This window comes from Lagenorhynchus albirostris, chromosome X, assembly GCF_949774975.1.
Source record: "Lagenorhynchus albirostris chromosome X, mLagAlb1.1, whole genome shotgun sequence".
Taxonomy (NCBI): Eukaryota; Metazoa; Chordata; class Mammalia; order Artiodactyla; family Delphinidae; genus Lagenorhynchus; species Lagenorhynchus albirostris.
Window position 1 is genome coordinate 28,981,894 of NC_083116.1, and position 17,909 is coordinate 28,999,802.

A 17,909-nucleotide genomic window follows, 5' to 3' on the forward strand; every position below is an offset into this window, starting at 1 on the left:
TAGCTTGTTTGTTAAGCTAGGGCTTTTTTAAGAGGTGGAATGTCAGGATCAACAAGTTAGATCTTGGTCTCTGAGGATGCTGGTAAATCTCCAGGTTACTTCTCCCCCCTTACCACAATTTCGTTCCCTCGATTGACTGTAATATGTGCTGAAGTAACTTTGTTTTACCTAATAGATTTACAATCTGTTAGCATGTTTAAAAAAAGCATTAAACACTTATGACTGAAAAGAAAATACGTCCTCTCCAGCAGTATCTACTCTTCTCCCTCTCCCAGAATCTGTATTTTTGCTTTTACCATGATTTTTATTTTAAGGGGGGGAATGAGTAGACATGAGAGTCCAATAAATTCATACTAAAAGTTCATACTGAGCTAAAATATAATTATACCTTGACTACAAAATTTTAAGGTTATTTTTATTTACAAGTTTTGAAAAATGTACATTTTTTACATGGGTTACTTGTGCAAAGTTAAATTCAGAAGAGTGATAAATGCACAAAAGGTGACAATGGAACATCAGACAAAACAAGCTTTGTCCCACACTGCTACTTAAAGGTACTGTCAATCTGAAAGTATAAATATCCAAAGAAAGATTACAGACATTGACTTTAAGGTTCTTATAATACTGAAAGGGAGGAAGAAACTAAAGCATGCAGCATTAACAGAGGATTTGAGTGGAAAATAGTTTACCACAGACATGTTCCCTTCCTTGGGTTAATTAAAACTCTAAAAAAAACAATGATTATAAATTTGTTCATCTAGGGTAGCACTGCTCCTTTAAAAGGATTAAAGGATCTCCAACCTTCCCTAGCTTAAAAACTAATGATTGTTTCCATTCCTCTGCTCCCACACCTCTTTAAAAAGTGAAAATCCAGAAGACTTCAGTATTCTGAATCTTAGCTTGGGTGTGTCCATTGAACACCTTGCAAGGAGAGGAAGTGTCAGTTACTATGCTGCACTCCTTTGGCTGAGCCCTTTAACATTCTCCTTCCTACCAGTACAAAACACAACTCATGTTAGTTTGATATTAGTATCATAGCCTTTTTAGCTTCCATTGCTCTTTCAAAATGAGTGTTTATGTGGATTTGTTTCCCTGTTTTCTATAGGCCATATTCCAAAAATTCACTTCTAAATCCAACAAAAGTGAAGGACCAGCCAGGGTGAAACTCTTCAATAATCATTCTGTTAAAAATAACATTCTGGTCATCAAGCTATGCATAAGCACCACTTGTAAATTCATTCATTTTAAAAGCTTAGTGTAAAGTACAGTAACACAATACTGCCATAAAACTGGAAATGAGATACAACAGAAAAGGAATTAATTAAGCATTAGTGACTTTTTGCACGTAACCCAGGTACAGTACATTTGATCTCATAGAGGGTGTTTTCTGATGTTTAAGGAGAGGGTAGAAGGGGTAGGAAAAGCCTGGCAAGGGAAGATGGAAACAGCACAACAGCTATTTTGCTTTTAATAAAGTAAATGTAATGACACTGATGAATAGGAAGGTGACAAACACATCAATATATATTTTTCTTATGACCAGCTGCTTCTTTTCCTGCACCCGGGTCAACAGTCACGCCAGCTCTGTTCTACTATCGCAGAAACACGTTTTTCATACTCCCGCTTGTTCTCCTGGTACAGCTGAGCAGCCTGGCTGTTTGCTGGACTATTGGGATTGGGTTCATCCAAAAGAGACTATAGAGACAATTTGTAAAAAGTCAGTTCCTCAATGCAAATATACATATACATATGGTTGGCTAAAAACTTTGTTCAGGTTTTTCGTACCATCTTATGCAAAACCTGAACGAACTTTCTGGCCAACCCAATATGTATATTCAACACACTCGAATTGTCCTAGGTAGCAGCTAAATTTGCTCTCTTAGCATAATAGTCTACAGTTACATTAATCTGCTAGTAGCTAGGCAAACGTGTATGTTTTCTGGTGGGTTAGGTCTTACCTACTTTTTACTTATGACTTTCAAAAACAATTGCTAATATAAACATATCAAAGGCCATAGTCACATTAAGGAAAATTCACCTGTATGGATGTTAAAATGGAAGACACATCATATGTTGGACTCCAACGGTTCTGAAGTATGTCCAGACATATACTACCATCTGCATAGACTAAGAGCATAGAAGTAGGTTATGTTAAACATAACAAAACCATTAAGGTTTTAATATCATAGTCAAGACAAACACAGTCAAGAATACTTTGCTTTTGAGGTTTAAAAAAGACTACTTAGCTGCCTCTTAGTTACCTTCCTAAAAGTGTCATAATCACTACTAGTGAAACAGGATGATCAGAGAATGTCAAACATAATCAGTATAAAACTGGAGGATACCTAATGCTTGTTATTCTGAAAAGACTGCCCTGTTATCCAGGAAACCACGCACAATTTTTAAGAGGGTTCCTCATCATTGATAGACTTATGGGAAATTCACTCCACTAAATTTTTAAACTTTATCTCCTATCTGAAATAACCAAGATAGCTCAGAGTTCACAAGGTTTCATTTTGGTGTGAAGATAAAAATATCTGATACCCTGGAAAATACATTATTAACCTGAATAAAAGGCAACTTGTTCTAGGCTTACTACTAGAAAAAAAATAAAAGAGCAAAATAGTAAGTTAGAATCACCTGTGGCACTTTTCCAATATACCGTATACCTGGACTCAACCACAGAATCTGATATTCAGTGGGTCTGGAGTGGGGCCGGGACATCCATGGCTTTTAAATGTCCCACGCTAATTCTGATCTGCATCCAAAGCTGAAAACTATTGCTCTAAATGCTAGTGAAAATAATCACAACACAAAACTACCCCAATCTGGCCTTACATTAAAAGGAAACCTCAAGAACATCCTTATTTTTGTTTAGTAAGTAAATGATAAAATCATCAAAACCAGGAGGCTCTCAGATTCCAAGCAAAGGCAATGTCCCTTCACTGCTTCAGTTCTAGGACCACAGACCAAGACAGCAACAGACCACCATGAACAAGTTCAGCTTTCAGGAAACAGCAAGATGCCTAGACAAATACTCAGGTGCTACAGACAAATAGGAAATGTGGAATACCTCCCAAATAAACAGTGTAGTAGTTTGAAATACTGTATTAAAAGTGATACTTGCCATTTGGATGAAACATCTTAGAGACAAATCTAACCGTAGGTGGCTTATTCGGATATTCTTCAGTGAATTCTATTGTAAGCTTAAAGGTTCCTGTAATTAGAAAAGAAAGGGTTAAGAAAACCTACTTATCACTTTGTTCGGTAGTACTTTGTTTTTAATACTACATGACTTCTTTTTTCAAATATTATATGAAATAATGCAAAGATATAGAGTAGAGAGGAAAGAGACCAGGTAAGAGATACAGCTCCAGAGACTGCCCTAAAAATGGACAGACACTGTAAGAACCATCACTCAAAGGTGATTTGTTTTCTGTTTTTCCATTATTCTCCCCCAAACTTAAATACAGCCATTTTAAACTCAAAATTACTGCCTGCAGGATAACTTTAGCCACTGTACATTTTGAAGACATCCTTAAAATGACAAGCAACTAGAGCCAAAATGTGGCCTTCCTCCTTGAGAAGACTGAAAGACCTTAATAAAGGCCAATTTTAATCAGCTGTCATCTTAAATGGTGATTTTTAAATGCACTAGAAAGAATGAGAGCACAAAGTTCAAAAACCAATGCTAGAAATACAAATCAGTAATCAAATTATTTTTAAAATAGCAGGAAATAAGAAAAGTGTTCACTGGCTCCTCTTCATGTAATAGCAACTCTATAATGAAAACATAATTGAATGTAAGCCAGAAAAAACTTCACAGTCCCTCTTTAAAACCCTCAAGTATGACTCACAAGCTACTTCACTATAAAACCAGCTCAATTATTCACACTAATGGTAGGAATTAATGGCAGAAATAATTAAAAAATCATATTAGATTGCATTCATGTCTCCAGTAAATTTCTTTCTAATGATGTTTACGCTACTATTGAAACAAATTATTTTTCTTGAATATGTGTCAACTAAGGTAGCAGGAGGCCCTAAAGTATACTAAGTTAACAGACTTATTTATAAGAAATGGACAAACTGGATCTCATTCAAGAATTGCTGGGGACTTCCCTGGCGGTCCAGTGTTTAGGACTCTGCGCTTCTACTGCAGGGGACACTGGTTCGATCCCTGGCCGGGGAACTAAGATCCCACATGCCCCACAGCACGCCCCCGCCCCCCACCAAAAAAGAATTGTTGGATGTTGTGATTTGGGGAAATTATTTTCTTCAAAATGTTATTTTTAATTGGGTTTAATAAATTCAAGAAAACAACTGGGCAATTGTTTTTTCCTGACTGAAATTTCTTGAAGTAATCTTAAGGAATCAGTTATTATCTAAGGTGATGCACGTTCCACTATATTACTCTGGTCCATTTAATAAATTACTTATTCTAATACAATAGACCACACTTCAGATAGAGTATAATTTGTTACTGGTTCCTTCGAGTTAGCAATTTATTTCCTCCTTGCTTCCATTCCTCCTTTCCACTTAAGAAAAAAAGACTATAGGGCTTCCCTGGTGGCACCGTGGTTGAGAGTCCGCCTGCCGATGCAGGGGGCACGGGTACGTGCCCCGGTCCGGGAGGATCCCACATGCCACGGAGCAACTAAGCCCGTGTGCCACAAACTACTGAGCCTGTGCTCTAGAGCCCGCGAGCCACAACTACTCAAGCCCGCGTGCCACAACTAATGAAGCCCACGCGCCTAGAGCCCGTGCTCTGCAACAAGAAGCCACCGCAATGAGAAGCCCGCGCACTGCAACGAAGAGTAGCCGCCGCTCGCCGCAACTAGAGAAAGCCTGTGCAGCCACAAAAACCCAACGCAGCCAAATATAAATAAATAAATATATAAAAATTAAAAAATGCAACATATGGAGACATATTATATTCCCCAACTATAGTTACTCCCTAAACTTGAAAGTCAGATCTGAAGTTACTATGTATTATAACTAAGGACAAAAAGCAAAATATTTTGGAATGGATAAACATGCTATAGTCCATCAGAACACACTTCACCTTTATCACCACCTGGTCATAACTCTTCCTATTTTTGAGGAAGAAAGCATAGTTTTTTCTTTTCAGTTCTATGATATTATAATACGCAAGAAAAAGTGGGAATGAGTGTTAGTTCAAAACTCTGAGCTTCCTTATGTATCTCAAGTATAAACACATTTGGCTCAGTGTTGATACCCGCTTAAATTATAGCTTAGAGATTTATCATCAAGAAATTGCTCTAAAAAAACTGCTCTAGGGCTTCCCTGGTGGCGCAGTGGTTGGGAGTCCGCCTGCCAATGCAGGGGCCGCGGGTTTGCGCCCCGGTCCGGGAAGATCCCACATGCCGCGGAGCGGCTGGGCCCGTGAGCCATGGCCGCTGAGCCTGCGCGTCCGGAGCCTGTACTCCGCAACGGGAGAGGCCCGCGTACCGCAAAAAAAAAAAAAAAAAAAAAAAAAAAAAAAACTGCTCTAAAATTGGGCAGATTTAATAGCATGCAGAGCTCCCAGGTACTTTAAATTAAAACCATCATTAAATATGATACCTAAAGGTGGTAAAGTCACACAGAAGGCAGGCGTAGGTGGAAACAGTGGAGTGCAGTGGGGCAGAGCAGAAGCTTTGCAGTCAGACTGATCTGGGTTCAAATCCTTGCTTTGCTACTTGCTAGTTATGAAACCTTTGGGGAAACTGCTCAACTTGAGTAAACCTCAAGTTCCTCATCTGTAAAATAGGGTTAATAATAGTACCTGCTACATAACATTGTTGTGAGGTTTAAATGAGGGAAAGATGCACAGTGACACAAAATAAGTGCTTCATAAATATTTTAGTTACAGTAATTCTACAGTTTCATATCTCTAGACCCAGCTGAAGGAGGCAAAACCCAAAAATCCAAACTTCACTATCAGTAAGAAAAATACAATTAATGAATTCAAATATTAAATAGTACTTTCTTTCTGACCTACATCAATCAGTGAAAGCAAGTTGAGTACATACGCTGGTGGCTCACAAAACCCTTGACTTGAACTTTCTGCCTAATGCTTGCCTAAAAGTTCAATAAGGTGGTTACCTAGCTACCAAAGAAGTTAATCAAGTCTTTAAGAACAGCTCATTTAATATCTTGAGAAGTGAAACCAAGATAATTTATATTCAATGTGAATATAAATTAGGACGTACCTAAATCTTACTCAAAGCACACATTTAAAAGGATATTTCATACTTTTAGCCACCTTAAACAATGAGAACCTCTTTAGTACAACTCTCAATCCAATTTCTGAGGTCCAAAACAAATGTTAAGGAAATTTAAAATCTGAGAATTAATACTATGCAATCGAGACTAGAGCTTGTCCTCTGAATATTTAGAAGGCTAGGCTTTAAAATAATTGGAAACTGAAGCCTCACCATTGTTGTATACAATCTGTACTGATTTTTTTATCTTCCTGAGGAGGTCACAACATTGTAAGGAAAGTATAAATTAATCCATCTATGTATAGGGACCAGGAAAATTATATAAATGAGTTAAATGGCGGGTGTATGGCAATAGGGAGTGATATGGTTAAAGCAGAGAGTGTATGTTCTGCCTGTCACAAATTCAATTTTTTGAAAATATTGTATTGGCCAAAGAAAGCACCTCTGTAGGTGTTTCCTGCCATTTAGCCACCAGTCTGTGACCCCTGAGGAGAAAGCAAAGTACATGTACTTAAAAAATTCTTTTTGGATGACTGAAAAAAGTCTGATTTTTAAGATAATACCTAAATACTCTTCATCATAGGATTTATTTACCTTAAGAACACCCCTAGTGGACTTTGATTCATTTTTTTTAAAAGACACCAAATTCTTAAGAATACATCTATTATGAAAATCAAGTACTGGTATCTTACTGTGTCTATTAACAATTTTCAGATGATGTGATGGAGGATACATTGTTCCTTAACCTTCGTATTCAGCATACATACCAAGATATTTTATGAGGAAGTATTTCCCCCCAATGTTTTGTTTGGTAGTGTAAGCTCTTGGGAACATAGTCCTCTTACCTTCAAGTGTGTAAAGTTAAATCAAATACCTTTAAGAGTTCCTTTTCTTAAAATTTCATCTCTTTAACTAGGGTCTGGCTGTTCCAGAAACCTCCACTACAAATGGTTTACAAGGAAGCAGCAAAAGTAGTTTTGGAGCTGTTGATTTATATAACACATTGGCAACAGCAAAATCAACTATGCCACTTGTCCCTAATTGGGCCTTTCCAGTAAATTCCCTAACTGTAAATAACAGGGATTTTTAAATGGTCAAAAAATTTCTTGTAAACTTGGTCAGTGTTCTAGACACCTGAGAAAGCATCCATGGATAGCAGACTGCTCAAAAGAATGAATGAGAAAAGGGTACTGTCATTTAGCCTGAGTAATTCCTTTCAGCAATGTCAGGGTGGAGATACACATCATCAAAAAAAGAGCCAGTAATGTCAAGGGGGAAGGTCCAGGTAGATAATGGATTCCACAAGTACCTTTTCAACTCATACCACTTAAAACGAGAGAAGCACCCTTGAAATATTTAAGTTGCCAACCCCAGCAAAGTGGTGTACTAGTAATAAAGCTGTGCCCAGTGTAAAGCAGTCTGAGTAAAATCAGGAGGAAAAAAGAAGCCAATGAAAACAAAGCCTGCTGGAGCTAAAGCAAATACACAGCTAATCTGCACATAAAACTTAAGTATGAAGAACTAGCACCAATCTAGTAGAGGAAAATTAAGCTTAGCTAGCTCTTGCTACAGATCAGGATCAGTTCAAATGATTTACTGCACTAAAGTATCAATAGTATGGCTTGAGGATCACACTCCCCTGCTGTCATTTCTTTTTATTGCAGCACTGAAGAGCAGTGATATCCACCCAGTGGGTGAAGGTAGAGAGGAAACTACAAGTATTTAGGCTATTGTCTACAGTCTTCTAGGGAAATGTGAGTGTTTGAGACAAATCATAGAATTGGTTAATATTGACCTACCTCACAACATCTTGTGGTTGGTAGCATCAAAAAGCAAACTGACTTGGCAACATAAGTTTGTACTTAGTAGTTTGCAGAAATGTTTTTGTTCCTGCCTTCAAACTGAGTTATGTGCATATGTGTGTGCATATGTGTACAATATCTGTCAAATGCTACGTGACCAAAGGAAGGTAAGTCATTGAGAAAAAAATAACAGAAAGATCCTTTTCTTTTTAAAAATACCTCAAGATATTAAAGATGTCGATTAGTAGTTCAAATACTTTTAATCATCTTTTTAAATGTATTAAGCTTTCAAAAACAATTAACTACATACACACAAACACACACACACACATAACTGAATGCACTAAAACTATATCAATGTTAATTTCCTGGTTGTGCATAGTCATTCAAGATGACTTGTTACCAAAGGGGCGGGGGCGCAGGTGAAGGGTATACAAGGTCTCTCTGTAATATTATTTATTACAACTGCACATGAACCTATAATTATCTCAAAATAGGAAGCTTTAAAAAATCCTTAAAAAGCAACTAACGTGTGTTTTTAAAGGTCAAACCTAAACCCATTAAAAATCAGGTAACTATAAGTACATGTAGTACCTTGAAGTAGGTTGGACACTGGTCAAGACAGTACATTAAGGCTCCCCTCAACTGTGAAACTGCTTTGAGATACTGACCATCAAGTCTTGATAAAAGCACATACTGAAAACTCATTTAAAAATTAGAAACATTATGCTCAAATTGGCTATTAAAGGTGCCATTAAAGACCATCTTAAAGCAGTGAGGCTGACAGGCACTCAATGCCAGACGGTAGAAACCAGACAATTGTGTGCAAGGGATTCTTGCATCCATTCAACATCCAACAAACACACATTAAGCACCTGCTGAACACAGTTCCCGCCCTTGTGAAGAATTCTGAATCAAATGGTCCCTGGGGTCTCTGAGCCTATCAGCAAGTGGTTGGGTTGACACTTACTCAGTATCTTGATGGGGGGCTGAATTTAGCAGGATCACAGCCCAAACCTCACAGACCCTTAACATCAGTGGTATGATGCTCCTTTTACTGCCTTACCCAGATTTTTTTTTAAGAAGCAATAAAAAAGATGCAGTTCTAGTCAAGCGGACAATAGCCAGAACAACCTGCCACAGATTGGATTCCACTCAAGCCTTTAGTAGGCAGAGGCTAGGGAGAAGCGGGTTCCTAAGTAGGAGGCACTTCCAGGATGACTGGGAACCCTTTCCCCAGATGATCAGGCTCCTGAAAGGTGGGTAAAGAAACTCTCTTACCATCCTCAAACGGGGTCCCTTCAGGCCTGCAACACAGAGAAAAAACAATCAGTTCCCGCTTCGGGGCTCCCCTCTCCCCGATTCATCTGAGGAGATGGCTATTACGAGCCCTGCTCGCTCCACCGCTGGTAAACCACCGCTTCCCGGGTCGCAAAACCACTACCAGCAGAGGTCTGGGGCTCAGAAATCCCGGGCAGGCCGCCGCGCCGAAGCGCCACCACTCCCCGCCCCGCCCCCCTTAGTACCCCAAATGGTTCCCCTGGCAGCGGGAACCGAGCTAATCGAGGCACAGGCTCCGGGGAGGCGCCTAGGCCCAGCCAGCCCCAAACACTCTCCCTCTGCCCCCGCCTCCGCACCGGGCCCGTCTCGGAGGGCACATGCGTCCCTAGCCCTCGCCGCCACCCGGAACGCAGACTCACCCAAAAATGACCGCGTTCCAAACCATTATGTTGTTCTCGGATGGAGCCCCGCTGACTCCGGCTGGAGGATCCTCCTGCAACCTTCAAGGAAACAGACAGGGGGCCCGAGATCCGGCACCCGCTCGCGCCGCCAGCCGCCCCGCCGCCCGCCCGGCCCTCCGCCGGCCCCGCCCTGCGCCCCGGCCGCAGCCCCCGGACCCCGGCGTCCCGGGCGGGTTACCTCTTGAAGTCCCTCATGAGGCGCCGCCGAGCCGGGGTGGACATGTCTCTAGCGGGGTCAGGGGTGGGGCATACACCGAGCTCTCGCGTCCCCGCGGGCGGTAAGGCGGCCGAGGAGGCTGAGGAAGCTGAAGGAACCGAGGGGGACGCTCCCAGAGGAACTGCACTGCCTCTCCGAAGTCGAGGGTCTGTCTGGCGCCGGCTGAGCACCACCCCTGAGTAGACGGGGGCTGAACCAACCTAGAAGGAAAGGGCGGGGGTGGAACGCCGATCGCCGGACAGGCCGTACCAAGACGGGGCGGGGGGGGGGACGGAAAGTTGCTTAGGTCATTAAACCCGGGCGGGAGGCGGGGGTGTGGTGGTGAGAGGCGAGCTGCGGGCCGCACGTAATTGCCTGGAACTCACTAGGATCGGGTGGTGGAAGGGGGTGCACCTCTATTTGCCAATTCTAAGACGAACCCTGGGAAGCTCTTTTCTGTTTTCCTTTTTCTTTTCCCTTTCTTTCTGTTTTTTTTTTTTTTTGAGATCAAATCACTTATTAAAGTGAGCACAGTGGCTGAGGGGGAAGAAGAACGATGGAAGTCCCAATCTCGAGATCTCGAGGTGGGAGTGGGTGGAGGCAAAACCGGTTGTCCAAAAGCCGGAAGTCTAGGGGACACACCCCCTGCGGACACGGGAGACTGGGGAGGATGTGTGACTGCTTAAAATGACTGAAAATCCAAAGAATAAATCGACCTCGACTATGAGGTCGAGGGTCCCTTCTCTATGGAATGTGGGTCCGTTCTCTATGGGGTGAATGTGCGGGATTTGGGTCCCAACATTTAGGCCAATGATCACCCCCAAAGCAGAATGAAGTGGTGTTGTGTGTCCTGGGGGAGGGAATGAGAGCTGCAGGCAAGCAGAATGAGGCTTTAGCTCTGGGCACTCACAATTTGGCTCTGGAACCACATTTCCCCTTGGCAGTTCAACAAGCCAAGCAGCTAATATATGTTCAGAAGAGTCCAAGGTATGAGAATATCCGACTGCAGAGAATTGGAAGAGCAGTGAGTCTGAAGTAAAGTAACGGTAAGATGCACGTGAAAAAGCTGCAGGTTGCAGGGAAGAGTCACAGTTAGTATGTGGACCTGCAAAAGCAATAAGAGTTTTAAAGAATATTTTTTAAAAGGTCAACCCAAGGGCTTCCCTGGTGGCGCAGTGGTTGAGAGCCTGCCTGCTGATGCAGGGGACACGGGTTCGTGCCCCGGTCCGGGAGGATCCCACATGCCGCGGAGCGGCTGGGCCCGTGAGCCATGGCCACTGAGCCTGCGCGTCCGGAGCCTGTGCTCCGCAACGGGAGAGCCCACAACAGTGAGAGGCCCGCGTACCGGGGAAAAAAAAAAAAGTCAACCCAAAATAACATAGAAGGTAGGCAAAATACTCATTTAAGGATTTTTGAAAATATGAGAAAGGTAGGTTTGGGTTAAGTCATGGAGAGTTTTGAATGCCAAGCTAATGGCTTCCTTGGAAGGTGGTTGAGCAGAAAAGCGACATGATCAGAGCTGTGCTCATCAGAGATGGGTCCCAGGACAGCAACTAGGAGACTCTTGAAGTATTCCAGGTGAGAGATACTGAACCAGGCAAAGACAATAAACATGGAAAGGAGGGGATAAATGGAGAGGACCTGGCAACAGATAGAATGTGGGGGCAAGAGAGAGAAAGGAGTCAACTATGGCTCAAGTTCTGGGGACTTCCCTGGCGGTCCAGTGGTTAGGGCTCCGCGCTTCCACTGCAGGGGGCACAGGTTTGATCCCTGGTCCGGGAACGAAGATCCCACAAGCCCCACGGCGCACTGCAGTGTGGTGTGGCCAAACAAACAAACAATGGCTCAAGTTCTAACCTCCAAGATAATTGGGGGTTTGAAGGTGCCATTACCAGAATTACAGAATAGAGAGGGAGGGGCAGTTTTGGGAGAGGACATTTGGGGACTTACTGAATTCATGGGACTAGTGAGACATTCGCATGAAGATGTCCAGAAGATATCAGATGTGCAGGAAATTGTTTTTAACATGGGAGGCAGGAGGCACTTGACAGTGGTAGTGATTCTAGCTGCTGCTTTACAACAAGTACTCTCATGGTCAAGGATTTATATCTCCCATTAACTCCAACGTATCAGTTAAGGCAAATCTCCCTAATAGCATCACATTATGGCTGTGATGGGAAGGGGTTACAAAAATAAATTAAAAACCTCCTTTTCCTCTAATCTAGGAGCTTGCAGTCTACTAATACGCACATATGAAATCAACAAAAGCAAGGTCTATGAAAGCAAGTGCGTTAGTTTTCTATTGATGTTTAACAAATTACCACAAGCTGTTAGCCAACTTCAGTTCCTTGTGGCTGTAAGACTGAAGGCCCCATTTCCTCAGTGGCTGCCAGCTGGGGACCAGTCTCAGCTCCTAGAGGTTACCTGCATACCTTGCCACGTGGCCTACTCCATCTTCAAAGCCAGCAATAGAGAATTTCTCTCCCATCAGATCCCTCTCACACTTTTTTTTTTAACGTATATATATTTTTTCATCTCACAGTTTGAATCTCTTTCTTCAGGAAGAGCCCAGTTCACTTTAAGGCCTTATCTGATTAGGTCAGGCCCACCCCAGATAATCTCCTGATCCTAAAATCATCTGATTTGGGACCTTAATTACATCTACAAATTTGCCTCATAGCAGAACCTAGATTAGTGTTTGACTGAATAGCTGAAAGAAGTGACCAGAAATCTTGAGGAAGGGGGTGGCATCTTAGAATTCTCCCTCCAGAGCAGCAGCAAGATACATAGCAGAAACATGTGAATCCACAGATGCTGAGGGGCTGTACAGCAAGGGAATCATCAGTCTGGTGGGGTTAGAAGAAGCTTCCTGGAATGGGTCTATTTCAAAGTTGTTTCAGAAGAGATGAAAGCAGGGCTTGGGAGGGAGAAACTCAAGCAGTTTCTATGAGGGCAACAGCACGAGCATGGACATGGAGCTTAACCAGGATCTGGGGATAGTGGGCAGATTAGAGTGGCTAATGCAGACCGACGAGACCTTGGCTTGGAAAAGTGAGGATGACAGAAGTTAATTAAATGCCCTCAAATGCAAGGATGAGGAATTTAGGCTTGATAGGCAGCTTTTGTAGGTGTTTGAGTCCAAGAGAGATGTACTGAAAACATCCTACTGAGAAGCAGCATATAATGTACGGGAGAGGAGGAGAGGGTCTGGGAGGCTCCTGGATATAAGGGACTGGGTATAAATGTCTAAAACTCATTGAAGGCTAGAGATGTGTTTGAGTTTGTTGCAGGCCTGTTTTCTGCAACTCCTTTGCTGTATAGCTAAGGAATAGCTCTTTGACTACCTAATGAGGAAAAATCAAGAGCATGAACCGAAGCAGTTTGGAAGCCCTGGGGCACCGGGATGTGGGGAGAGTGTTCCCTGACTGCACAATGGAATTGCTTTGCAGGAACGCTGTGCCCTCACATTCCCCATCAGAAGCAGGGTTGTCATAGCAAGCAGCACACAGAAGATTGTTCTCCAGCACAGGCGATTATAGGGCTGGAATATACTAACTATAGCAGAGCTGGCCAAGCATCCCTTCCACCCCATTCTCACCTTGACATCTTGAAGAAATACCCTCTTCACAGGCAAGCATCCCCCCTTCCCCCCAAGAACAGGGGTCAAGAAACTAGAGGTCCTTTTCAATTTAAAGAAAAGTGTGTTAGCAATGCAGCTGCAGAGAAGATTAAAAATTCCAAATTGTTCAGAGGCAAGGATCTGAGCATTTTCCTAAAAGGGAGGAAAAATATGGGACTATATGACTAGGGAAATTGTGGAATTTTGTTCTTGTTTTCAAAATGCAGAATAGATTGTGATTTTCCTCGACTATTTGGGGTTGGAGAGAGAAACCAAATAAAATATCATTTCCTGCCTTATGAGGCTGGGAGTTTGTATTTCTGTTAGCCAGTGAAGGCAAGGAATTTTATTTTTCTATAGTTCCCACTTCTATCAATAAAATTCAGTACAAATGATAACCAAGGAACAACAGAAAATAAAATCAAAAGATTTTTCTTGACTCCAATAATCTTGGAAGACAAATCAAGAGGATCACCTACACAGGAGACACCAGTGGTCACAGTGTGTGTTCTTGGCAGTAAAGGTAGTAGTATGCTGTCCATTTATAGCCCCTAGAACACAAGGAGAGAAAGAGATAGGGGGAGGGAGAGAGGAGAGAGAAATGGTGAAGCTTAGAGAAATGGGGAAATTAGGGCCATGAACATAGGCTTTCACTACCTGCTGAACTGCTGAATAGAGGAAAACAAAGGCATGGCTGAATAATGCACCCCTCCTCAAGATCTCCATGTGCTAATCTTCATGTCCTAAACCTGTGAACATGTTACCTTATACGGCAAAAGGGACTTTGCAGATGTGATTAAATTTAGAATCTTGAGATACGGAGATTATCCAGGATTAAACAGGTGGCCCTGATAATAATCACATGGGTCCTTATAAAAGGAAAGGAGGAGTCTGAATTCAGAGAGAAGGCCCTGTGATGATGGCAGTAGAGATTGGAGTGATGCAGCTACCAGCCAAGGAGCCAAGGGTTGCTGGCAGCCTCTAGAAGCTGGAAGAGGCAGAGAATGACTTTTCCACTGGAACCTCTAGGAGCAATCAGCCTGGATGACACCTTGACTTTAGACCAGTGAGATTGATTTTGGACTTCTGATCTCCAGAACCCTAAGATAACAAATTTGAATTTTCTTTAGCCACTGAGTTTGTGGTAGTTTGTTACAGCAGCAAAAGGAAACTAATACAAATGGCTACAGTGTTGCACATGAGAATTCAAACAAATCAGCCACATCCACCAGCAAACTACAACCGAATCCAGCCTGCCAGCATTCCCCCTATGGCCTGCAGGCTAAGAATGCTTTTCTGTATTTTTAAACGGTTGAAAAAAAAATCAAAAGAAGAATAGTATTTAATCATATTTCATGACACATGAAGATGACATGAAATTCAAATTTCAATGTCCATAAATAAAGTTTTCACTATGGCTGCTTTCGTGCTGCAATAGCAGAGTGGAGTAGCTGTGACAGAAAGTGTATGTGGTGCCCTCATCACTTCCCACTGTTGGTCGGTACACTACGAACCATGGTGACACAGTTATATCTCAACAGCATTTTGGATACCACTCGTATCACTTGTGTTTTGGCATTATTTTTTTTTTATTACAAGTGCATACCTAGCATGTCAAAACAAGAAAATAAAAGTGGATTTTGAATGTTGTGCTTTTAAGGCACAGTGGAGTGTAGATTACTTGGTCATCAATTTAGATGTCAAAACACTGTGTTTATTACACAATGACGCTGTAGCATGGCTAAAAGAATATGATATACATCGACATTACCAAACTAAGTGCTCATTACAATGTTCCCAGTTCAGAGGAAAGCAATGGTTAGAAAAATTAGAAAGTTTAAAATAGAATATCTTACCATAGCAAAATGCTTCACAAAAATTAAAAATGAAAATGAGGTTGCTGCCAAAGTAAGTTTCTGAGTGGCTCATTTGTTAGCCAAGCAAGGAAAGCCATCTACTGATGGTGAGTTAATTAAATCGTGTTTGATTGCAGAAGCCAAAGAAATGTGTCCAGGGAAAATAAACTTTTTAAAGACTATTAGCCTTTCACCAAGAACAGCAGCTCAAAAAGTTGAGGACATTGGAAGCAACATCAATAGTCATTTAAAAAACAGGGCAAGTTATTTCAAGTGGTTTTCCTTGTCTCTTTATAAGTTGACAGATCTTAATAATACTCCTCAGATGTTGTTGTTTATTTGAAGAGTCAATGCTGAGTTTAAAGCGATGGAAGAATTGGCCTGTATGGATAATCTGTAGATGATGGCAAATGAGAATATTTTCAAAAAAGTCAAGAGACCACTAATTCAATACAACCTGAAGCAGAATCTGCTAAGATGCATTTCAAACATGTATGAAGAAGAAAAAGGCTTAGCTGGACAAATGTACAAAGCTTGCAAAAATGTAAGTTGTTTAAATCCTATAGTTATTTGTTACATATTATTGAACAGCAGGTACTTCGCAGGAAAATATTTTAATCTATCTTGTGTTATTCAACCATTCGTGTCAACGGTGAACTTCATCCACTCTCATGGACTAAACCATTGTCAATTTCATGAATTTTTGTCAGAAAAAGAGGCTGAATATTCTGACTTGCCCTACCAACAGCAGTTCAACAACTTAGCAGTTATAAGGTTTTTTGTTGTTGTTTTGTTTGTTTGTTTTTGTATTTTTATAGCTCGTGGCTGGGATTGAGAATTTTCTGAGCCAGAAGAATCACCCTCAACCACTATTATTGAACACTGAATGGAATTAGCTTCTGCTGTAGAGGTAACAATGTTACTTAATAAATTTAACCTAAACTTACAAGGCAAAACGCTGCTTACATGTGAAATTTATACTGCAGTGAAATCACTTCGATGACAACTGACAGTTTTTGAACCACAAGTAATGTCTAGTTACTTAATTGCTTCCCGTGCTGTCAAATGTTAAAACAAAAAATTAAGATTTGCAATCCCACACAAATTTGCAGTGGATATCTTTTCTGAGCTCAGATTACAGTTCCAGTGGTGCTTTTTGGACCCTGATGCAAGTGCAAAGGAAATTTCTGTATTTCAAAAGCAATTTAACTGTGCAGTTGAGGAGCTTCCACCTAAACTTCAGTTGGAATTGATTATTCTGCAATGTAACAACATACTGAAAGGCAAATGTCAAGAGAAGAATCTGATAGAATTCTATAAGTGCCATCTAAGAGATGAATATGCTCAATTAAAACTCAGATGCCTGTGGATTTTTTTTACATGCCTATGAAGCCAGTTCTCTTAAACTAGAATTGGATTCATAAGCATGTAACCTGTACAATTGCATAGAGCTCTGCTTTCAGAAGGACCTTGCATTTGACTTAATGCTCAATTGTCACCATTTTGCAATTCTTTTTTTAAAAATTTATTTATTTATCTGTCTATTTATTTTTGGCTGCACCGGGTCTTAGTTGCGGCACGTGGGATCTTCACTGCAGCATGTGGTATCTTTTAGTTTTGGCATTTGGGCTCTTAGTTGCAGCATGCATGTGAGATCTAGTTCCCCGACCAGGGATTGAACCCAGGCCCTCTGCATTGGGAGCATGGAGTCTTACCCACTGGACCACTGGGGAAGTCCGGAGGTGCCTGTGGATTGATATCAGTATATGGCAGTACTTATCTGTGTTAAGATTTTTCTCAAAGATGAAATACATAAATCTCATTACAGATAAGCATTAATGGATAAATATATGTAACAGATTTTTTATTAAGACCTTTATTAACAGGTGCTTGCAGTTTGTTAACTCTTAAAAAAATCAAGTTGTAAACTTTTATTACAGATTAAAAGTGAGGTTCCTAAAAACCTTGACCAATTGAAACAAGTTAAAAACCTTTAAAAATATATTGGAAAAAAAAACAAAAACAGGGGAATTCCCTGGTGGTCCAGTGGTTAGGACTCTGCGCTTCCAGGGCACAGGTTCCACCCCTGGTCGGGGAACTAAGATCCCACATGCTGCGCAGCACGGCCAAAAATAATAATAATAATAAGTGTATTGAGATTGTAACTGATTTGATGATAGGAAACACTCACTTTGAACCCTAATTAAGTGAAATATTATCCTCTCCATAAAAGAATGCCATTCTTATGAGGAGATTTGTATTATGCAAAAATTATACTCAGTTATTATTATATTTTGAATTTCATTGATAAAACATTTGTGGAAATTTGTTTTCTCTCGTTATATAAGTACCTACATAATGTTCTTGATTTTTCCTCTTGGCTCTCGAAGGCTAAAATATTTACTCTCTAGCCCTTTACCCACCCCTGCGCTTGACTGAGCCACTTAAGGGAGGGAGACTATTTATA

At 41.2% G+C, this 17,909-nt stretch overlaps 1 protein-coding gene across 1 annotated transcript; it reads right to left on the reverse strand.

Moving 5' to 3' along the window:
- Nucleotides 1-394: 394 nt before the first annotated feature.
- Nucleotides 395-10,185, reverse strand: UBE2A (ubiquitin conjugating enzyme E2 A). The gene is made up of 6 exons (XM_060137861.1): nucleotides 9,950-10,185; nucleotides 9,730-9,810; nucleotides 9,311-9,336; nucleotides 3,128-3,217; nucleotides 2,039-2,127; nucleotides 395-1,695 (listed from the first exon to the last, which is right to left on the reverse strand). The coding sequence occupies exons 1-6, from the start codon at nucleotides 9,991-9,993 to the stop codon at nucleotides 1,567-1,569; spliced, it is 459 nt and encodes a 152-aa protein (XP_059993844.1). The 5' UTR covers nucleotides 9,994-10,185; the 3' UTR covers nucleotides 395-1,566.
- Between the last annotated feature and the right edge of the window lie 7,724 nt (nucleotides 10,186-17,909).